Genomic DNA, 24,438 nt, shown 5'->3' with positions numbered 1-24,438 from the left:
TTTCAAAGTTAATAATGTAAAGTTAAACAAAACACACTCTTACCCACATTCCTCTACCTACATTCTAACACCATGACTCTAGAAAATAAGTAAAAATTTAGAAATGTAAAGGCTGAGTTCTAATTTTGACCTCACTATGGTTGAACTGTGTAGAGAAGAACATTCGTCAGTGTGGTTTACTTTAAAAATGTCACCATTCCAAGTCCAAATACCTATTAAAAACTTGCTCCTAGAAAAATGAATCCAAATAAGAGAGGAAGACTTTCACGTGGGTAGGCTGCAGTCATGCGAGAGTACCACGTCTCAAACTTTAGATGTTAACTCAGAGAAGTAAACACCAGGGCAGGTTTTGTTTCTTATTATTACCACTACTGCATATTATGCTTTTAATATTCGAAGTGAACATAAACTTGGACTTTTAATATTCAAAGAAGCAAGCCAATATTCACCAAGGAAAACACAAATAGGTTTTTTAATAGAAAATAAAAAACCAAACAGGTTTTTAAAAATAAATACTATATAAAAATAAAACTTGAAAAAAACATTACTTTAAATCAAACTTTAAAATTAAACTTCAGAATAGTCAACAATCACAGGCAGATTCATTCCAACATAAGGAAAGATGGTACACACTCAAACTTCAAGGCTCTTGGGGGGAAGGGATAGTTAGGGAGTTTGGGGATGAACATATGTGAAAGTGAAATTGCTCAGTCGTGTCCGACTCTTTGCGACCCCATGGACTGTAGCCTACCAGGCTCCTCCCTCCATGGGATCCTCCAGGCAAGAGTACTGGAGTGGGTTGCCATTGCCTTCTCCAGATATATACACTGCTTTATTATAAGTGGATAACCAACAGGGACCTACTGTATAGCACATGGAACTCTGCTCAATGTTATGTGGCAGCCGGGATGGGATGGGAGTTTGGGGGAGAATGGATGCATGTATACGTGTGGCTGCGTACCTTCACTGTTCACCCGAAACTACCACACTGTTAACTGGCTATGAAAGACAGTGACAGCCGCTCACAAGAGAAACAGTTCCTAGGCAGGCTGGTAAGAAGGCCAGGGTCCCCGAGGAGGAGAAAGGGGTCTGGGGCTCTCAAGGAGGAGACAGGGGTCTGAAATTCTCAAGGAGGAAAGGACAAACGTTTTCTCCTACATTCCTTAGTAAGGATTATATAACAATAATATACCCTGCTTGAGGACATGTTTCTCCTTCCTGAAAATCTTCTAAATCTTCTGTTATCTTAAAATGTATATTATGGGAGTGAGTCTAGTAAGATGTTTACAACCTTGAGACATTCTTTTGATTTACTGTAATAACCAATTTAAAAAGTATTTAACTCCCTTGCTAACACTAGCAAGGGGGGCATTCTCCGTTCCCCTTCCGATGTCTATGTCAGAAGCTTTCCCTGTTCCTTTTCACTTTAATAAAACTCGGCTACACAAAAGCTCCTGAGTGATCAAGCCTGGTCCCTGGTCCCGAAGTTAAATCTTCTTTGGAGATGACAAATCCGACACCGTTCACCATAAGCTATCACTCAGTCGTATCTGACTCTTTCCGACACCATGGACTGTACGGTCTATGGAATTCTCCAGGCCAGAATACTGGAGTGGGTAGCCTTTACCCCAATACAAAATAAAAAGCTTAAAAAGAAAAAACTTCGAGCTCTTCCCTCTGTATGGGTGCACACACGCCATACCATCTCCCAGCACCCCACCACTGCGGGGCGTGCTGAAGCAGGATGCGTTCTCCTTAACAGAGAGTTTGTTTATTTCTTCTTAAGAATTACATCTAAGCTCCCCAAAAAGCCCTCTCTAGAGGGACTGATGGTTTGGAGTAATAATAAAAAGCACCACACCTGCAGGTGAGATTCAAAAGAACCTCCGAAAAAGTGCCTTAGGTCTTGAAACCTCAAAGACCTAACAAATTATTTAGATGTCAGTAATCGAAACATTTCCAGTACCTGGGCTACCTGATGCAAAGAGCCGACTCATTGGAAAAGACCCTGATGGTGGGAAAGATTAAGGGCAGGAGGAGAAGGGGGCGACAGAGGATGAGATGGTTGGATGGCATCATCAACCCAAGTTTGAGCAAACTCCAGGAGATAGTGAAGGACAAGGAAGTCTGGCGTGCTGCAGTCCACAGGGTCACAAAGTCGGACACGACTGAGCGACTGAACAACAACAAAATCTAAACATTTCTTTCAGTTATTTGTAAAGCACAACTATACAAATAAGCCATTTCTGTGGAAGTTCTAATGGTTGAAAGTCCTTTGGGGTTACCAAGGCAACTAGGAGAAGGAGACTAAGTCAGTGGGTACTAAGTCAGTACAGGGTACTTGTGTTCTGCACAGAGAACTGCCCGAGGCAGTGGTCCTCAGCTTCTGGTTGTCAGAAGCACTAGCAGAACCTTTCCAAAACATGCATGCCCTAGCCATAGCCCAAGGGAGTCTCACCGAGCAGACTGGGAGTGGAACCCGGACATTTGCGTATTTTCAAAGCGCCACAGAAGGCTGTGATATTCACCAGTGACTGAGAGCCACAAAGGCAGAACAACTCCTCCCTCCAGCCACACAATACCGTGGCCTGGCTACTCAAACAGTGGACTGCTCGCCAGAAACATCAGCAACACCTGGGAACCTGTTAGAAACGCAGAACGCCTACTGAGCCAGAATCCACCTTCACACAGAGTCCCCAGAAGATCCATGCGCGCCTTGAAGACTGAGAAGAACTGGTCCAGACACACATCTTACCTGCCTTTCTACTGTAATCAGTGGTTGGCAGCAACTAAAACTTTTTACAACTCCTTCTTATTTAATTAGGATTAAATAAGAAAATATACCTAAAAAGGACCTACTGTGTATTACAGGCAACTATATTGAATTTCTTGTAATAAACTATAATGGAACAGGATCTGAAAAAAATATATATATATATACATATGTATAACTGAATCACTTTACTGTTTCCCCAAAACATGGTCAATCAACTGTACTTCAATTTAAATAATTTATTAAAAAAGAAAATGCATGGACAAATAAATGAGAAATGTGTATTACCATATACAAATAAACCAGTAGTGAGGGTGATATACTCTGTTCTTACCAATTGCAGTGATCTGAACCCTCTCACTGCCACTCACTGTATGAGGAGGAAAGGAGAAACTCAGTGTTTTCAGGGTAGTTTGTAGCGTGCTGTCAGTCAAATCTAGCAAGATGGATTGTGAATACGATTTTTCTATTCCTTCAGCCTGTTGATAAAAAGTAACATAATTAACATGGTCTCTATTCCTCTGTTTAGAAAAAACTATAGGCAGATAACAGAGAAGGCGATGGCACCCCACTCCAGTACTCTTGCCTGGAAAATCCCATGGACAGAGGAGCCTGGTGGGCTGCAGTCCATGGGGTCGCTAGGAGTCGGGCACCACTGAGCAACTTCACTTTCACTTTTCACTTTCATGCATTGGTAAAGGAAATGGCAACCCACTCCAGTGTTCTTGCCTGGAGAATCTTAGGGACAGGGGAGCCTGGTGGGCTGCCGTGTATGGCGTTGCACAGAGTCGGACACGACTGAAGCAACTTAGCAGCAGCAGCAGCAGCATAGGCAGATAATGAGTTAATCCTCTGGCCTGTGTATGGTTAGATAAGTACCTACAAGGTCTTGATTCTTGGTTCAAACTCATTAATAAATGTTTACTTTCTCTTTAAATTAGAGAAAATAGTTCACAGAATGGCAATGGAAATGATAAAGGAGAAGATAAAAAGGGGATGAGAAACCCTCTGAAATAGGTCCTTTTATAATTCAAAGATAGAGATTAAATACCTTGTCCAAAGGCACCCTTGACAGAGCTCGGATGAAACCCAGGGCTGCCTCCCTCCAGAACACAAGTGCTTATCCACTATGCTGAGTTGCCTATTTGTGCATCCTGTCTTCTCTGAAAAAAACGTACAAAACCTATTCTACATGTACTGAGGAATTCCAAAATTCAAAATCTATATATCAACTTGACACAATTTAACAGGATTCCAATGTCACACAGAGTGTAAATATAACCTGCTTTAAAATCATACTATAAATTTGAATAAGATGTTGGAAATTACCTCCAATTGCATGATATATTTTTACATTTAGATGAGAAAAACAGTAGGCATTCCTGGAGGGTGGAGAAGATGTCCTACTAGGTTTTGAAAACAAATTTAACCATGAGAAAAACCATCTTCTGCTTCCTTTTCAATTATGTATTTCCATTTCATTTTAGACTTCAAGTATTTACCTTCACTAAAATCCTCTGGGTGACGGCATCAGAAGCAGCAGGTGAAACAGCTGTGACCGTGATGGGCACTTCCCCCAGACGTGTTGGCCTGACCGGGAAAAGAACAGTTGCCCCATCCTCACTGGGAACCAGAATGGTCTGTTGGTGTCCCGTGGCATTTATTTCATTCGAAGCCATTAAAATATCAAATGCGTCACTTTTCTCAATGATTACCTTAACCTGAAAGAAAAAAAAAGTCATCAAAGATTCTGTATAATAAATTGCTCCTCAGTAAAATGCTGCTTTGTGCATACATGCTAAGTCACTTCAGTCGACTCTCTGCGATCCTATGGACTGCAGCCCACCAGGCTCCTCTGTCCATGGGACTCTGCAGGCAAGAATGCTGGAGTGGGTTGCCATACCCTTTTAAGTGCAGTTAAATCTGTGAGGCCCAAGACTAGAGAAAAATGAGACAGAAAGGTTCAGCCAAGAAGAGCGTGTAGAGGTAACAGGAAAAACCTAGTGCTTTCACGCTTTTTCCACCTACCTCAAGACAAGTGCGGAAATGGCCTTCCTCAAGTCTAACATTAAACTCCCACTAACATTAAATTCTCTCATTTTCTGAGAGCTGGGTTATTTCATGTCGTGGTACTACCACCAGCCTGACTCAGCTGTGTCATCCTGGGACACTAGTCCCATTAGAAAAACCTGAGGCAAACAGGATGAAATGTTATTACACTCATTGAGAATCTCTGCTAAAATTATTCCAAGAAGAGTATGACTCAGACACTAGTCCTGAAGCACATGTTGGCTGTAAACTTTCGTAGAGTACATCAAAGTTGCCAGGCTCATCAAGAAGATCATTTCTCTGGATCTTAGACTTTACTAATTGTTTTTCCCACTTATTTTCTCATCTGTTTCTCAAAATATTTCTTTTTGTTAATTTTTATTTTTACTTTATTTTACTTTACAATACTGTATTGGTTTTGGCATACATTGACATGAATCCGCCATGGGTGTACATGAGCTCCCAAACATGAACCTCCCTCCCACCTCCCACAGATGAGTAAACTGCAATTAAGTTACTTGTCATTAAGTGGGCAAGCTGGATACCGAATCTGGGAGTTCTGACTCCAGATCTTTTGCTCTTTACACTATAAAGAGAAAATTAAAAAGTAAAACTAGAAAATAAGAACCAGCTTATTCTCTAGACATAGTGCTTAAAGAGATGATGGTAGTGAGGTGAATTACAATCCCTAGTCTGGGGGTGGGGGTGGTGTGGGAATCATTTCATTAGCACCACCATGGGCACAATACGAACAGTGGGCCTACCCCTGCCGTACAGGGAACCGATTGGCTGAGGGGACACCAGACCATGACTCAAAATCAAAGCCTTGGAAACAGAACACATTAACACAGGGAGCTCAACCCAGCGCCCTGTGATAACCTAGAGGGGTGGGATGGCGGGGGGTGGGGAGGGCCCAAGAGAGAGGGGACACATGCACACCCGTGGCTGATCCATGCTGCTGCACGGCAGACACCAACACAACATTGGAAAGCAACTATCCTCCATTTAAAAATAGATTTAAAGAAACATAAAATGTTGTACAAATATGGGGACCGCAAGCCTAACAGCCTGAGTGAGATTCCTCAAAGAAGACACCTTAGTTCCAAACCAGTCCTTGAAAGGAATAAATTCTCGCCAGTTGCAGTGGGCACTCAATGGCAGTGTGAAGTGGCAAGACATTCTCCGTGTGGGAGTACAGCAGGGGGGAAATGTGGGGAGAAAGGGCAGGAAAGAGGAAGAGATGTCAAGAAATGAAGTCGTGGGACTAAAGCAAAGAACCCGCACTAGAAATTAAGGGGAAAACACCCAGACATGCCAGCAATATCCTCCAACATTAATAAGCTGAAGAAATGGTGGGCAAAGTACAGCTATTTTCAATATTCCAGAAATGCATACAATTTGTAGATGCCCAAACACTACATAACCCAATGCCAGCACGTTTTCTTCATTTTTTCCTGACATGTAAACGATGAACAAACCTTTTAGCACATTACCTCAGTGGCATCTTTCAAATAATTGAATATGGTTACTTCCAAAGCAAATTCTTCACCTCTGATGACAGAGTATGGAAGATTCAAAAAAATGAAAAATGGTTGGAAGGCTTGGAGCTGGAAAGAACACAATGAATACAGATTTTATTTAAGTCCAGAGCTTCACACTCTACACACTTAAATCTCACAAAACCTATGACACTTATTAGTAGCTTCACATAGAAATGTCCTCTTGCCTACCAACAGAAAATAGCAACCTATCCTAAATAAACAGGGGCATACTGCTGTGATTTATAACACAGTAATCACTATATTTTATGAAACTCCTTCTAGGAACCAGGGACTTTATACAAATTATTTCATCACACCTATGCAGGCAGGTGTTATGGTCATATTTTACAGGAAAAAAACCTGAAGCTCAGCCGCCTCTGTAACTGGTATAAGAGCACACTGCTGGAAAGTGCAAGAGCCAGAACTGGACCCCGCCGTATCTGAGGCCATAGCCAAGCTCCTCTTCCACTACTCTGCCATGCCGATGCCATCATTCTGCTTTTAAAGCCTCTGCCCAAATGAAACAGCATCTGTTTTAGGCTCCTATGAAAAGTAAATGATCTTTTGCCTACTACCCTATGGACTGTAGCCCGCCAGGCTCCTCTGTCCATGGAATTCTCCAGGCAAGAATACGGGAGTGGGCAGCAATTCCCTTCTCCAGATCTTCCCGACTCAGGGATCTAACTGGGGTCTCCTGGAGTGCAGGCAGATTCTTTACTGTCTGCGCTACCAGGGAAGCCCAGCATATGAACACATACATATATGTTGGTCACCGAAACTCTGATAGTGTTGGCCAAGCTTCTCACTGGCAGCAGTGAATTCTTTCTTAGAAGTTTATTTGGAAATCTGTGGCAGTCTCAGATTGTCACAATGAGTGCTCTTGGCACTTAGCAGGGAAGGCCTGCATGCTCTGGACGGTCCCAGACAATGAAGAATTGTCCTGTGTTCCTCATGATTCTTAAATGTCCTTTCATGTAGATAAAGCACCTGGTTATAATAACCTAGACTTACAACCTAAGTACAACACATATATAAACCCAAAGCATCTATCAATAAACAACTATTTTGTAAATCAAGAGGAAACTGCCCTTTGTTTTGTAACTTTACCAAAACTTCTTCACTATTTAAAAACTTTACATCACCACAGGCAGCACCACTCAAGGTTTTCGCATTGCTAAATCAATACATGTATATCAAATTGTATTTTGCAGCTGTTGCACACAAGGTGATTCTATGTACCACATAAATATTCAAATATGTTACTAGGCCTTCTTGTGCAACTATGTCTGGCCACTTACATACTAAAAAGTATATTATTTTATTATACATTACTTTCCTTTTATTTCTCCTTGGTACTTCACTTAGGACATCTTACTGATTATTTTACTTGAATATGAAGGTATATTAAATTTTCTATGCATTTCATTTGCATAGATGGTTGAGGGACAAAACAAAATATCTGTTTTTAAAAACCAGCTTCAGATATGGCAGCGCTGAAAACTACTGGTCTAAGACCAATCACAGTCATTATATTCCTCTTGTCAGTGACGGTTTAGGAAGTGACATGGGATATAATTTGACCAAAGAGTTGTGAAGGAATGTTTCCTAGGGGACATTCTGAGTTCTGCTCGTCTTTAAAGAGGGCATTCTCTCTCTTCTGGCCTTTGGAAGTGACTGGACTCAGTCAATAATAAACTTACTATTCAAATCTCAATACAGAGCTAGCACAGTTGACAGTTTAATACAGTTCACACTTGAAAGTGTAAAACGGATAAAAAACAAAAAGGAAACACCAAGAAATCTCCAGACTATGATCAACATCACAAGCAATCACTTTTTTAAAATCCATTGAGGAGCTGACACTCTCTTCGCTTCGTGGCATTGTACCATCTCTAAGCAGCTCTTTCGTACACTACCTCCACTGGAGCAGTTGTTAGTCCAAGACCTAAATCCTCAGAGATCACAAAAGCAGTTGCAACCCAAGAAGTGATAGAATCAGGCACAGTAACTTCGAAGTCTTGGTAAATCCTGGAACTGAAGTCAAGGTAAACATAAAAGTCACAAAACCAAGAACAGACACACTTCAAAACAGGCCAACATAACCTAAACCATGTTTTGGAAGAATTTTCATGTTTTGGGAAATTTTAATTTTCCAAATAATATACATATCTAGATTTTTTTTTAACGATTTAAGCATAAAATAATACATTCCAAGTTCTCAAGGAACAGGTCATAATAAGGTCATAACACTGCACACTGATCCATATTCCAATAAAAATCTTTCTACAATATCTTTAAGATAAGCATCATTTTCAAAAATTTTATATAGATAATAAATACCCTTTTCCAAATTTAACTCCCATTTGTCTCTCTCAATATGCATAAAAGTTTCCCTCTGTATTCTTGCCAATGCTGTTATTTGTTTTTGGAGGTGTGACTCGTGTCTTATTTCAAGTTCCCATAAATAGCTGACTCACAATATACGCAGATTTCATGATTTACTTGTTGAGTCATCATGCCATTGGCACAGAGTTTGTTAGCTAAACTGAATTCTGTTCAATACCCACACCTCTTCTGCCTGTGGCTCACAGGGATGTTTAATGGGGCACCACAAGGCAGAAGAACAATCGTGAGCGCTTCCCACCCCAAGCAACAAAGGAACTCCCAGCAGTCTTCCCCCAGTGAGCACCATGCGACTTCAGGAAATTAAAATCACTCTTCTTCAGAAAAGGCCTGTCTTCTCCTTGAGGATACTCTTACCATCACAATTCGCATACAGCTTTATTAAACACTATGCATGTGTGTGTTCAGTTGCTCAGCCATGTTCAACTCTCTGTGACCCCACAGACTATAGCCCACCAGGCTCCTCCCTCCAAAGGATTTTCCAGGCAAGAATAGTGGAGTGCGTTGCCATTTCCTTCTCCAATTAAATACTATATTTAGATACAATTAATATCATTCTTTAAAAACCCTTGGTCTATTTAGTTCTTTATCACACTATGTTTATACTGAAACATTAGAAAGAGGGCAAAACTTACTTAAAACTAAGACCAAACAAAATATATTCAGACAAAACTTTAATCCATACCCCATGTTGGTGTCTAGCCAAATCCAAGTTTCTGGAAAATGCTTTCGCACACGTGGACTGCTACCCAGAGAAAAGTCATGAAGATCTACCAAGTAGCCTTCATTTTCATCCACAAACCTCTCAGCCAACTCTACGCTGTCATCTACAAGTAAGCATTGACAACTGTTAGGGGAAAGTCACAGTAGATAATGTTCATAAACCTAGTCCACAGAATTACAGCATCTCTCAGCTGACCAGGCCCTTACAGTTTATCTTCTCCAGTCCTTCTCATTTGACACCCGAGACCCACAGAAGTCATGTGACTTACCCCAAGCCACATGGTCAATTATGGTAGAGCTGGGAAAAAAAGTTCTCTGGCCCTACAACCAATACCTAAAACACTACTTGCAGTTCAGCTGCAAAAAAAAATACGTTAAACCCCATTTTTAAATGTTACCTCCAATTCTGCTATTCTCTTCTTCTTAGATTCCTAGTGCTGAATGCCTTAGGCTGTACCTGCCACAAGATGCTACAAAAATCCAGCTTATTAGCTTTTTTCCTTACAAAACAGTCACACTGACACACAGATACTGGATCACATAACCCTATTCTTTCAACTTTTCTATAAGCCTAAAACTATTTCAAAACAAAATGTTAAAAAATAAAATTTTACTGAAGAAGTTACCAAAGATTCAAAGATGAATGCAGTGAGCTCCACCCACTGTCTATGGAGAAGGCAAACAAATACATGAGTGACAGTCCACTCAGGCGAAATGTCTACCATGCAGAGAACAGCTGATTTCACATAGAAACTGAATAATGCAGAGGGTGCAGCTAGAAAAAAAATCCATCTTGTGTTGTTTATTGCATTGCATTTTCCTTACATCTTCAGATTAAGAGTATCCCATACGAGAAGGGTGAAAAAAAGTAAGCTAAGTACAAAGGCATGTCAAGAACATGACAGTGCTTATTAGGGAAGACTGGCATAAAGAGAAGAGAAAGAATGCCTGGGTCCAGATTTTTAAATATCAGTTATCCCATGCTGAAGGATTTGGGCTTGATCCTTTAAGCAGTGATGATCTACTGAAGGTTTTAAAATAAATTAGAAACGTGATCTATTCCATGTTTTATAATGGAAACTCTGGTCTCAGTGAGAACAGTGGTTTAGAGATGAGTGGTTTAGAGATGGTAGGAGAAGCAGAAGGTTCTCGCACTGCCCAGGAGCTGGGACCCAGCAGAGAGGAAGGACAGCCTTGAGACAACTCTGCTTGGCCTCCCAGTTAGATGAGCTCTGTGCATCCCCACCGCACTCTCCCTCCCCATCACACCCCTCAGCACACTCTTCTACCTGTGTGTTGGTTTGCCCTACTAGACCAAGCTTGAACTTCCATTGCCTCCTACATGCCAGGCAAATATGAGTATCATCTCCTGATAATAGGTAATTGCAGATTTCTGAGTACCAAACAAGTGCAAGGCACTTTGCATGCTTCTGGATTTAAACTCCTAACAGCCCTGTAATAGAGGCAATATTACTACTGCTTATAATTCAAGGAGAAACCTGAGGTTTAGGGAGCTTAATGAATTTCCTCAGAGTCATAAAGCCAGGGTTGAAAGTCAGAAGTATTTCTCGGTAAACTCCTTTCTTAGTCACTGTGCTGTTCTGCATCTGGCAGAGAGGAAAGAAGGCTGAGTTTTGGGTTTCTGATGCGAACATGCGGGTAGATGATGATTTCATTAACAGATATATGGAATTGTATCAACACAAGGGCTCATGTATCAGTCAAATCATATTAGGGAAGAGCAATGGTTTGTGACACCTAGAATTTAAGGTATTTGTGGGGCATCAGGGTACAGAATCAGGAGGGGTAAGAAAAACAATCAAGTTGTTCCAGAGTTGAATTTAATGGGGAAGATGTCATGGAAGGACCAGGGATTAGGGAAGAATTCTACCAAACCGACCAACCACGTGGTCCAGGTTGTTGCTGTTGTGTTGTTGTTTAGTCGTGTTCCAGCTCTTTGGCAACCCCGTGGACCGTAGCCCACCAGGCTCCTCTCTCCATGGGATTTCCCAGGCCAGAATACTGGAATGGGCTGCCACTTCCTTCTCCAGGGTATCTTCCCTATCCAGGGATCAAACCTGCATCCCCTGCATTGGCAGGCAGTTTCTTTACCACTGAGCCACCTGGGAAGCCCATGGTCCAGGTACTAAGGGCAAATATGGGCAGAAGGAGTCAGTGACCAAAAATAACCAGGAGAGGTCAAAACCAAAGAAGACACTTAACAGAATTAGGGGAGTGAGGGCACATGCAAAGTAGAGGACAGGCATTTGAAATGTTAGGGGTAGATCTACGGTAGGTGGTGACGTGACCTTATGACTACTGTTGCCATGGTGATAGTCACGTGACAGTGCACAGTAGACGGGCCACCCACACACTCAAATCCCCCAAGAAGACAAAGCAGTCAGACTCTGACTCTTCTGTGAGAGTCATTAACATAGAGAGAGGGAAAGGGAAAGCAGGTGACTGAATGTTGATTAGAGGATATGTGATGGAAATTTTTGAGTTTCAAATGATAAGGAGCTTTTAACTGAGGACTGCTGAACAGCAGTCTTGAAGTAGTCAAGAACATACTGAACACTATACACCTACTGGGGGTGGGGGGCTTCCCTGGTGGCTCAATGGTAAAGAATTTGCCTGCCAATGCAGGAGATGGATGTGGGTTCGATCCTTGGGTCAGGAATATCCCCTGGAGAAGGAAATGGCAACCCATTCCAGTCTTCTTGCCTGGGAAATTCCATGCACACAAGAGCCTGGCAGGCTACAGTCCATAGGGTCCCAAAAAGAGTCAGACACGCCTTAGCGACTAAACAACAACATGCACCTTCAGATCATGAACCAGAAGAGAGGCAGAAAAATTAATGTCAATTACCTGAAGGTTTCCAGAAACATAATATACCAGTAAAAGTATCAGGTTTCTTCTGTTACAGTGAAAACGTAGAAGGTTCTCAGAAAAGGTAAAGATTACAATGAGTGTTACTAACAATAGAATGAGTATGATAGTGAGCACCAGGATTTGATAAGTAAACATAAACAAAGATGGGTAAAAGCTGAGACCAACAGAGAAAGCATGCATAATCAGATTGGCTGGAAGGCTGCCTAGGATAAATGATTATATGAAGAAAGCTAAAAGTGCCACGTGTCTTTAATACACACAGAGATCATAATGACTTCATAAAATCTTTAAGACTATAAAATTGTTCTTAAAACTTCAGGACAGAGGCTCAGGTGTCCTACGGCGTCAAGAACCAACCCCAAAACGGAGAGTCTGGAGTTTAGTAGGGGAACATGGGGTAGAAAGTCATGGATAGCAACTATGATAGTTCTGTAGTCTTTCAAGATGATTTTGTATCATTTTACCTGAAAGAAGTGAGAACAGCCTCCAGAATTAATCATTCTCATTTATACATTTCCTTCAGTCAAAACATTTTATGGGGACCTCCCTGGTGGTCCAGTGGCTAAGAATCCACCTTGCTATGCAGGGGACAAGAGTTCGATCCCTGGTCCAGGAACTAAGATCCCACATGCTTTGAAGCAACTACCAAGTTGCTACCCCCACATCACAACTACCGAGTCTACGCGCCACAACTAGAGAGTTCTTGCACCACATAAATGACCCCACATGTCGTGACGAAGACCCCGCGTAGTGCAACTAAGACCCGACACAGTCTCATCAATCAGCTAATTTTTTAGAAGAAGTTAAAATGAACAATTCAAGTAAAACACTTTATGAATTTTTCTTAAAGCACATCCTTTAATTAGTTGGGTGGTCAACTCTACTTAGCAATCCAGGGAACGGGGATGTGCGATGTGATCCTGCCTGGGAAGAATGCAGACTGAGGAGATGTGTGTGTATGTGTGTGTGAGAGAGAGAGAGAGAGTGTGTGAGTGTGTGTGAGTGTGTGTGTATGTGTTTGAGTGTGTGTGTGTGTGTGTGTGTGTGTGTGTGTGAGTGTGGACAGCATACTTCGTGGTATCTGGGCTATTTTCTAGGTGAACGATAAAAAGCTACAGAACAGAAATGTTTCAAAAATACGTTGCCTCCTTTTGACTAATTCCAAAGTAACATCACAGTTTACAATACAAATTGGAGGCATAAGATCTTTCAATATGTCCAGAAATATAGCCATGTCAAAAAGTTACAGAGAGAAAATGGAAAGTAATCATTAGAAAGATCTATACAGGAGCTGAAGACCACTCCATGTCATGGCCCAGATGTACTTCCAAATACATTAAACTCCAAACACTATAGGATAAGAGAACAGAAAATGAAAATTACAATATCCATATTCAACCAGAATGTATTCATACTTACATAAGTAACTATAAATACCTGAGATGAAAGACTTAATGACTTAAAAAGCACTTTGCCAGATTCACTTACAGACGCCATCAATGTAGTCCTTCACAAGGTTTGCATCCGTCAATACCCAGAGGCCACACTCCTAGAAAGAACCATTTTAAATTTCTTTTAAAATAAAAGTTTAAGTGCCCTCTAAATCATCAGTTGCCTACATCCCTAATTCACTCTTGCTGTTTTGTTTTTGTGTCGCATGTGAAAATATCTCCCTTTGCTTTTTTAACTCTTGCTCATTTTTGAGAATTTAAATACATACGTGAGGATACAGCCTCTCACAACAAGACACACAGACACACACACAAGCACACAAACACACACTCTCACATGCAGAAAGAGCTATTTCAAAGTCAAGGAAAGTGATATAAAAGAAAGAAATTACTTGTTTAATGGTAATTCCATTATTTCTCTAATGATGAATTTACTCATTTGCTTCTAAGACTACAAGGATGACCATCTTTCAATTTCAAATCACACTTATATAACACACTGTACTTCAGCAACACATTTAAGAGGTTAGCATTTCATAATTCAGATCATTAATTCTGAAATCAGTTTTACAGCAGTAAATATTTTAATATCTTTTCAAATTATATAGCAAACTAAACATACCTGAAAGACTGCAAAAGAATTCATGAACATGCCTAAATAATATCCTGTGTTATAAAGTTCCAATTCATGCACCACCTAAGAAGACAAAGCACATAGAATGACAGCGCTCATGTCAGCGTGCTCCGCCCTCTCAACGCTTCTGATGTGCGCCGTGAATGACAGACAGGTACACATGCCTATCAAACGTGCCACATCAAACAGACCACATGTGTATCACATTTGAAAATGACACAAGAGGAGGAATAATGAATATGTCAATGCCATGTTCATAATTCAAAAATACACTTCTTCTTTACACTTATTTTTATTCTGTTCAATAATCAAGAGTTCCTAAGAAGTATGGGCTTGTTGACAAAGCCAACACGTAGAGATCAGCATTTAAAATGACTCACACTTTTGACAAAGATAAATAGGGTCAATGCGATGGTTAACAAAGACCTTAAAAAATATCAGTTAAGAATCTGAGTCAGTTCTGGTGAGGTGGATGAACCTAGAGCCAGTTATACAGAGTGAAGTTAAGTCAGAAAGAAAAAAATGTATTAATGTGTATTTATGAAATCTAGAAAAATGCTACTGATGAACCCGTTTGCAGAGCAAGAATAGAGATGCAGACACAGAAAACAGATTTGTAGACACAGTGGGAAAAGGTGAGCGTGAGATAAATTCAAAGAGTAGCTTTGAAACATATACATAACCATGTTAAAGCAGATAGCTAACGGAAGTTGCTGTATAACACAGGGAGCTTAACCAAGCGCTCTGTGATGACCTAGAGGGGTGGGTGGGGGCATGCGGTGGGGGGGAGGTTCAAGAGGGAGGGAGCACATGTACACTTATGGCTGATTCACGTTGCTGTACAGCAGAAGCCAACACAACGTTATAAAACAATTATCCTTCAACTGAAAACAAATTCAAAAAACACTTTGCTAAGTGAAATAAAGCAGACACAAAAGGACAAATATTTCATGATTCCACTCGTGAAATATCTAGAATAAGCAAATTCATAAGATCAGAATTTGCTTAGAGGTTACCCGTGTCGCAAAGGGAAGGAGGTAATGAAGAGTTATTGCTTCATGCTCACAGAGTCTCTATTTAGCACGATGAAAATCTTGGAAACAAACAGTGATGATGGTTGTACAATATTGTTAATAATTAATGCCACTGAACTATACTTTTAAAAATGGTTAAAATGGAAATTTTCATGTTATATATATTTTACTATGGTTAAAAAAAAAGTTAGGATATTATAACCTTTTAGTTAGTATTTTGATACATCTACCTCAATTATATTAGCACTAAGATTGGGAAGTTAAGACAGGAAAAGGAATTATGGAAGATTCTAAGTTTAAAAACATATCAAGTTTAACATTAAACACCCAAACCACTGCTTCTGCTTTACTAACAAGAGCATTGCCACACCCATGGTAAGGAAACATGATGCTAGAATAGGCATCAAGAAGAAAGCAACAGAATGAGAAAACAGAAAATTCCAAAATATCTCAACAAGCTGGCCAATACAGTTTGCCCAACTATAGACAATGAAGCCAGAGCCAGACAGGATGGAGAGGAAAGTTTTTCATTCCATAACTCAAACTCTGCACAGAAGACCTATATGTGCAATGCAGGTGTCAATCAATGGAATTTTCTAGGAAGAAGCATCTCTTGCACGAGGAAGAGAAATGCTCTTTTTCTCACTGGTTCAGTGAGAAAGCTGCAGCAAGGGAAGTCTGCTATCTGCAGATTAGTCCTGGAAGACCTAAGACACTTAAATTATTCCAAGGCATTCGCAAGTCTCTGGACAGCATATATAAATTAAACAAAAATGAAAGAAAGGAAAATGGTCCATTATCATAGGCTCCTGACTCCTTCCTCTAGAGCCAACACTAGAGAGATATGAAAAGCAAGCAAGAAACTTATATGAGTAGAACAAGAAAACCCTCAGAAGAGCAAAGGGTATCTCCAGTTGGGGTGTTGGAGGAAGGAGATGGCAGAAAGCTGATACACGCAGCCGGCTGGAAGAGGCTTTTAAATGCTACCTGTGCTTCTCTTCAGGAGGTAGCCTTAGGACAATCATTCCTGGCAATTCACTGCCAAAACCAGCAGGCAGCAGGCAGGCAGTCCGCTAATGATGCCAGGATAATTATGGCCAGGATAATACCAAGTCAGCACCTCTGCCCTTCCGGTGTGAAAGAGCCAGGAAACATTTAGACAGACCCCTGGCCTTCAAGCATTCAGTTTTCCTCCCCTCCTCCTCCCACTCCTCCGAGCTGCTGGGTCATCAGCTCAGGAGACTACCTCTTCCTGGGCTGCGTTTCCCGAGGAGCTTAAAAATGAACCGTCAGTGGGAGGGGGCGGCACACAGGGAGAATCAAGAGTAGTTCTCGTCCCTGAAGCTCAGCCCGTCCCCTCTCTTTAAACTGACAAGAGTTCCATGGGTGGGAGCCTGGTGTTCAGCTTCCCCAATAGACAGAACAGCTGCCAAATCAACTAGATATCCAACTAGATATGCAAACTATATCCAACAAGTATAGTTTCCATAAAAGACATCCAACTGGACCACATACAGCATGTGAGCTGAATACTGAAAAGTCAGCTCAAGAATTTAAAATAAACACAGTAAATACAGACAAGAGAAAATATTAGCAATATAAAACAAGGAAAAAAACAAGTGAAAATAATAATTAACAATATAATAGCTGATATAAAAGTAGGATATCTACCAACTGAAAGAGTCAACTGAGGAACTCACCCAAAGAAATACAGACAAGACAGATGAAAAAGACAAAAAAAGCATAAGAAATATGGAGGGAAAAAAGTAGAAGTGCTAATATCTGCCAATCTCTGAAAAGGAGAAGAAGTGGACAGAAGAGGAACTATAGGAAGAAATAATTTCCAGAATAAAAAAATTAAGGGACAGCATAGACTGAACAGGCAATTCATTATGACAAAGAACTAAAATTCTATACAACAGCAACATGATCTGGCCAGGGCTGGGGAAGGAGATGGGGACAGGGAGAGACAAAAAGGATGTGTAAGAATATGAGGGCACACCAAAATGCTTGACTTGTCAGATAAAGATATAAAAGAAAATCAATAAGGGTAAAAAAATATGAGCACAATTCATGAGATAAGGACATCTATCCTGGGAACAAAAATAGAATGTGCAACTTCCAAAACCATGGAAAGAAGAATGAAAAGAAACGAAAAGGAAGTAGTCTAAATTATCAAATAAAAAAGCAGAAATAAGTCCTAATTAGAACAAGGACTAATTTGCAAATGGGTTAAAAAAGTTTATTAAGATACTGTCAGATTAGATTTTTTTAAAAAAGCAAAATACAATAATATACTGTCTACAAGATATACTTAAAACCTTACAGAAGGTTGAAAATTGAAAGATAGAAAAACATACTAGTCAAGTGTGAAACAAAAGAAAGCTGGGATAGCAATCTTATATATGACAGGATTTAATGTAAATGCACAGTGAGATATAGAGACAGAGACTCAGGGAGAGCACATGTCTGTGTGTTTCTGTGTGTCCACATATATATGGAAGAAAAAATGAAATAATGTATTTATTAAGCTATTTAGCAAGTTGTAAAATGAAAGATACTATCATCAGTTAAATCAAGTGCAAAATACTATAGATTTTTTAGAATAAATGAATTTAAGTAAAGTCAAGAGAAAAAAAGTGACATGGGTTTTAAAGGTGTTTTTACTTTTAAAGACACAATGGAGTATTACTCAGCCATTAAAAAGAATACATTTGAATCAGTTCTAATGAGGTGGATGAAACTGGAGCCGATTATACAGAGTGAAGTAAGCCAGAAAGAAAAACACCAATACAGTATACTAACACAAATATATGGAATTTAGAGAGAGGGTAACGATAACCCTGTATGCGAGACAGCAAAAGAGACACAGATGTAGAGAACAGTCTTTTGGACTCTGTAGGAGAGGGAGAAGGTGGGATGATTTGGGAGAATGGCATTGAAACATGTATAATATCATATAAGAAATGAATCACCAGTCTAGGTTTGATGCAGGATACAGGATACTTGGGGCTGGTGCACTGGGATGACCCAGAGAGATGGTATGGGGAGGGAGGTGGGAGGGGGGTTCAGGATTGGGAACACGTGCACACCCATGGCAGATTCATGTTGATATATGGCAAAACCAATATAGTATTGTAAAGTAAAATTAAGTTTAAAAAAATTTTAATAAAAAAATAAAAATTTTAAAAAATGAGAAAAATTTGCTGGATAGGCTGAAGAAAAATACATAATTTTTCTCAAATGGACTGATTTACAACAATATGTCCAAACTAGCCTATACACATATATCTTTCTTCCTGAAGTGCTGTTAATTGCTGTAGTTAATCAATCAATGGATATAGTTCATGCAGTCTACATTTCTACTGCCAAGGATATACAAGGGACTTACAAATAAAAATTAAATGACTGATGAATAGGGGATTAGCTGATGTAACACTAGATGTTCATATATTTCTTGACTTGTATGTTTTCTGAAGATTAACATGATTTCACTCCCTCAACATACTATAAATTCCTGATTCAGTGAGGACTGTAATTATTTATAACCATCATGTATAACCAAAATAGAAAGTATTTTACGATTACCTAAAGCTCTCTCCAGTGTCATTCATAAATGTGCAAGTCCAATTCCTAGTACTTTCTCAAGTGTCTTCAGTTAAAATATAGTTTGAAAATGAGGGGAAACTTTAGGTGACAATTTTCATGTAAGACGGCAAAGACAGTTGACCACAATAGACTCTTTCCAACATGACAATTGGAATGCAGATCCCTTTCATTCAGAAGCTTTACTATTACTGACTTATACTTGAAAAATGAAATTTCCTTTAAAACTTGGAAGTAACACAGTAAAGTTTCTTTTTTTTTTCTCTTTCAATGTGTATTTTTGTAATGAAAAAAATGGCTAAACTCACATTTTCCATTGTAATATCATTTGAGACATTCATCAGATTCACACTCTTGTCGACAGCTACAATACCAACTATTGAGTCTGGCCGTGTCACAGAGATCCTGAGAGAGACTTTCTCAGATGGTTCAGCCTTGGCTTTACTCCAAAACAGCTGTATCTAAAAAAAGTGAAAAAGCAGTATTGATATAATACACTTTTTTAAAGCACTTCATGTCTTATCAATAGCAGATCAATGACAAAATCTAGCGAAGTCTACACTTGTGTTGGCTCAGGGACATTCCAAAACCATACACAAGTCTTCTCCAGGGAAAGGAGTGAAAACAAACTTTACCTCCACAGTGTTCTCAAGTCATGGAACCTCTCACTGGGGTACATATCAAAGGTTTCCTTCACTTCTCTACCCTTCTTCTTCCCTCTCTCCATCTCCCACCCCACAGCTGCTAGCCGGTACTGAAGAGAAGACAGTGTCTGCCATACGCGAGGAGGGTCCGCATCCATGAGCGAGTTCAGAACGTGCCTGCACGTTGGCCACCTGGACTCAGAAGTGAGCGCCTGCAAGTAAGAGCCCCTGGGGACACACAGAACTGCCTGCGCTGGGCGGGGGTGCCTTTCCCCAGGAGGAGGCCCTCCGACCAACACCAGTCAGGCCTGCTGCTCTGTGCCTCGATGGCTGCCTCAGCTTGCTGTCATTAACCCTCAGCAAAGCACAGTCCTACTGGTACTTCTTAAAGAGCACCAATCCTCTCACCCAGCGCTGGACCTCACGGCTTTGTCAGAAGGCTTCTTCCTCCTGGGAATGATCATCTTGCCCAGATCTACTCCAACAATCCCATGCCCCAGTGGCTGTACCACCTGATTAAGATGGCCTTAATGAACCCCTCAGCTTACCTGAGCATTAGACAGGTTCTACCTGACATTAACCACCTGCTTTCCCTTTCCTTAGAATTTCTGCAATTGTAAATGTATTCTCTGCTCCTTTGAGATATAAACCTTTTCCCAGCTTCCTGCTAGTTTTACCAGCAGAAATGTCTTTCTCAAAGATCTGGGATTCATCCTTTTGAAGTGTTATCATTCAGTCGCTCAGTCATGTCCGACCCTTTGCAAGCCCATGGACTGCAGCACGCCAGGCTTCCCTGTCCTACACAATCTCCCTGAGTTTACTCAAACTCATGCCCATTGGGTCAGTGATGCCATCCAACCATTTCATCCTCTGTTTTCCTCTTCTCCTCCTGCCTTCAATCCTTCCCAGCATCATGATCTTTTCCAATAAGTTAGCTCTTTGCATCAAGTGGTCAAAGTATTGGAGCTTCAGCTTCAGCATCAGTCCTTCCAATGAATATTCAGGGTTGATTTCCCTTAGGATTGGCTGGTTTGATCTCCTTGCAGTGCAAGGGACTTTCAAGAGTCTTCTCCAACACCACAGTTTGAAAGCATAAATCCTTTGGTGCTCAGAATTTTTTATGGTCCAACTCTCACATCCATTGGACCATATATCAACTTCCCAGGTGGCTCAGACAGTAAAGAATCCACCTGCAATGCGGGAGACCTGGGTTTGATGCCTCAGTTGGGAAGATTCCCTGAAAGACATGGCAACCCAATCTAGTATTCTTGCCTGGAGAATCCCATGGACAGAGGAGCCTGGTGGGCTACAGTCCATAGGGTCACAAAGAGTCAGACACGACTGAGCAACTAACACTCTCACATCCATACATGACTACTGGGAAAACCATAACTTTTACACTAAATGGACCTTTATTAGCAAAGAAATGTCTCTGCTTTTTAATATGCTACTGAGGTTTGTCATAGCTTTTCTTCCAGTGAACAAGCGTCTTTAAATCTCATGGCTGCAGTCACCACCTGCAGTGATTTTGGAGCCCAAGAAAATCAGTCTGTTGCTGTTTCCATTGTTTCCCCATCTATTTGCCGTGAAGTGATGGGACTGGTTGCCATGATCTTAGTTTTCTGAATACTGAGTTTTAAGCCAGCTTTTTTTCACTTTGAAGTGTTAATCATCAAGAAAGAGCCTAGATTGATTTCCCACTCTCTGTGGGTGAATAGGAGCCTAACTTACAAACACAGATGGCCTGCTCATATTGACCAATCCCTCCCCGAGTGTCCTCCAGTACTTTTCCACTAACTCACCCCAGTATTTAAAAACCTCCCTGCCTTCTGTTTCAGTGGAGTTGAGTTCAGGCTCTCTCCCCTATTGCAATGGTCTTAAATGAAGTCTTCCTTGCCTGTTTAACAATCTTTTTTTCACATGCCTCTTGAGCCACTGGGTCAGGTTTACTCTTCTCCCCTCACACCTTCAGTTCAGTTCAGTTCAGTCGCTCAGTCGTGTCCGACTCTTTGTGACTCCATGAATCGCAGCATGCCAGGCCTCCCTGTCCATCACCATCTCCCAGAGTTCACTCAGGGAGATGGTGCCGTCCAGCCATCTCATCCTGGGTCGTCCCCTTCTCCTCCTGCCCCCAATCTCTCCCAGCATCAGAGTCTTTTCCAATGAGTCAACTCGTTGTGTGAGGTGTCCAAAGTACTAGAGCTTCAGCTTTATCATCATTCCTTCCAAAGAAATCCCAGGGTTGATCTCCTTCAGAATGGACTGGTTGGATCTCCTTGCAGTCCAAGGGACCCTCAAGAGTCTTCCCCAACACCATAAATAAGGTGAAAGGGGAACTTATAATATGCAAACTTTGCACTTCTCACTCTTTACTCTGCACCTCAGTGACTCCATAGCTCCAAACTGCACTTCTGTGCAGACAGTTTCTAAAACTACATCTCTTGCCCCCTACATCCCACTCATTTATTCCACAGTCATTACTGAACACCCACAAGGATTCATTAATTTTCATGTGTTTAAACATATTTTATTTCCAAATATATAATTTCTTTTGGAGTAAATATGGTAAACATTATCATATAAAAATTGAACAATTATCTTTGCAAAGATAGTTTGATTTCAGTATAAAATGGGCAGCTTAATATCTAAGAAGTTTCTTGGAAGTATGCTATTTATATACTCTGTCTCCTCAAAGCTTCTTACACAGTAACATTTTTTAGAATCTGCTCTCACCTTCAGAGATGCATGCCTCCAAGTTTAAGTCTTACTCCTACTTTAAAATTTGCCTTTCTCAGATTAATGGAGTCACTTGAAGTCTAAAATTGTGCTCTGAAACTAACAGAATACAACACTGTTTTTTTTTAATTCTTTTCATAAGACAGAAAATAAGTTTGTTTTATATTTTGACAATAAAAATTAGAGTCAATAGTTCTCAATAAAAAAGGCATGGATCACGACTTCTACTTCTCAAAATTTTTAAAAAATTAAGGGAGAAGATGCTACCAGAAAAAGTGTACTCTACAAATCATTACTTTAAAATAATGATTATTTAAATATGCATGAGATAACTGAACTCCACCTGTCAATCTTACAATTAGGTTACTTCTCAGAGTTGGGGCCCAGGGGGGTTTCCAACACAAGCTATACACCTGAGGTTATTAAAAAATCACTGCTGCTGCTGCTAAGTCGCTTCAGTCTTGTCCAACTCTGTGCAACCCCATAAACAGCAGCCCACCAAGCCAGCGTTCTCCAGGCAAGAACACTGGAGTGTGTTGCCATTTCCTTCTCCAATGCATGAAAGTAAAAAGTGAAAGTGAAGTCGCTCAGTCGTGCCCGACTCTTAGTGACCCCATGGACTGCAGGCTACCAGGCTCCTCTGTCCATGGGATTTTCCAGCAAGAGTACTGGAGTGGGTTGCCATTGCCTTCTCCAATGCATGCATGCATGCTAAATTGCTTCTGCTGTGTGCCTGATATATCTAAGACTAATTAGAGTTCTTGAAGGTGAGATGAGAATGGAGGAATAGAGAAATATTTTAAAATATCATTTTGGGGAGTTGGAAAAAAAAACTCACTGATGTGTTTGAAGACCAAGCTCCACAGAGATCTCCACACGCAAAGTAGCCACGCTTATTGCAAATTTGTCCTGGGTTAGTCTCCAGGCTGGTGAAATGGATAAACCAAAGCCCAGCTCTGCTTCCCCACAATACTGCAGATGGCCACACTCCCTCCTGAAGCCCTCACTTCACTGCCACACCAGTATGAACAGCACACAACTGTGATGGCCACACAACTCTGTGCCAGAGCAATACTGACTCCACCATTTGGAAAATTCTGAGAGGGCTTTATGGATTTGAATTAAAGTCTTAAAGCCAAGAATAATAATATACACAGAAGACCCACGTTGTCCAATCATTCCACATGTGAAAATAGATATATAGTAATTAAACATGAAGAGTTTTATCCATAGTTCTAGAAAAAAATATAAATTTCTAACCAATTGTTTTAATGATCCTTTTCTAAAGAAATATTACATTTTGCAGACTTTATGAATATGAAGTTTTGTTTTTAAACATTATTATCTTAAATCTTACCTTATTTTTAAAAACGAGCTGAACAGGAATTTTCAAAACATCATTTATAATTTCCCCATCATCTTCAATATAATACACAATGATACAGGCTTTGGGGGCCCAAGAATTTTCTGGTATTAAAGAAAAGGTTGTTGAATTTTGCTTGCCTACAGCCACCAACTGTCCCCTGGACACTACCTGAAAAGAAGAGTACACAAGTTTCATTTTATGCTAAAGATAATGAGAATCTCAATATCAGCTATGTTTTCATAATTTTAAGCATACATACAAATTCTCGACTTAAGCCAATGTCAAGTTCTTTTTGAATACACACACCACAAATAAACTTTCCTGACTAACGCAGGGAGTATAAGCTGGTCATTAGAAAAGGATAAGATAAAGTAACCATAATTGAGGCAACAGCAACTTGACAGACAAGAATCCATTCCTGAGTGTAAGGAATGCAGAGCACCACTGAGAGCGCTGGACTAGCAAAATTACAAGGCTATGAGGAGCAATTTTTACTTGTTTTTTTCCTTACATTTTATAATTTTCTATAATGAACACAGGGCTTCCTTGTGGCTCAGACAGTAAAGGATCTACTTGCAATGCAGG

General features: G+C 40.4%; 1 protein-coding gene across 1 annotated transcript in view; it reads right to left on the bottom strand.

Annotated features, from left to right (window-relative positions):
• The window catches only part of CD109 (CD109 molecule), a 139,800-nt gene that overhangs the window by 37,857 nt on the left and 77,505 nt on the right, over positions 1–24,438 (bottom strand). Inside the window, exons 14-22 of the mRNA XM_012182386.4 lie at positions 23,845–24,021; positions 19,416–19,568; positions 14,456–14,530; positions 13,871–13,931; positions 9,452–9,593; positions 8,280–8,397; positions 6,316–6,429; positions 4,276–4,494; positions 3,108–3,252 (exon numbers count right to left, since the gene is read on the bottom strand). Coding sequence (XP_012037776.3) covers positions 3,108–3,252; positions 4,276–4,494; positions 6,316–6,429; positions 8,280–8,397; positions 9,452–9,593; positions 13,871–13,931; positions 14,456–14,530; positions 19,416–19,568; positions 23,845–24,021 — 1,204 coding nt within the window. The remainder of the gene's footprint in view (positions 1–3,107; positions 3,253–4,275; positions 4,495–6,315; positions 6,430–8,279; positions 8,398–9,451; positions 9,594–13,870; positions 13,932–14,455; positions 14,531–19,415; positions 19,569–23,844; positions 24,022–24,438) is intronic.

The sequence above is a fragment of the Ovis aries genome, chromosome 8 (assembly GCF_016772045.2).
Source record: "Ovis aries strain OAR_USU_Benz2616 breed Rambouillet chromosome 8, ARS-UI_Ramb_v3.0, whole genome shotgun sequence".
In the NCBI taxonomy this organism is placed as follows: Eukaryota; Metazoa; Chordata; class Mammalia; order Artiodactyla; family Bovidae; genus Ovis; species Ovis aries.
Note: the sequence above shows the minus strand (reverse complement) of the source record. Positions and strands in the feature narration are given on the sequence as shown.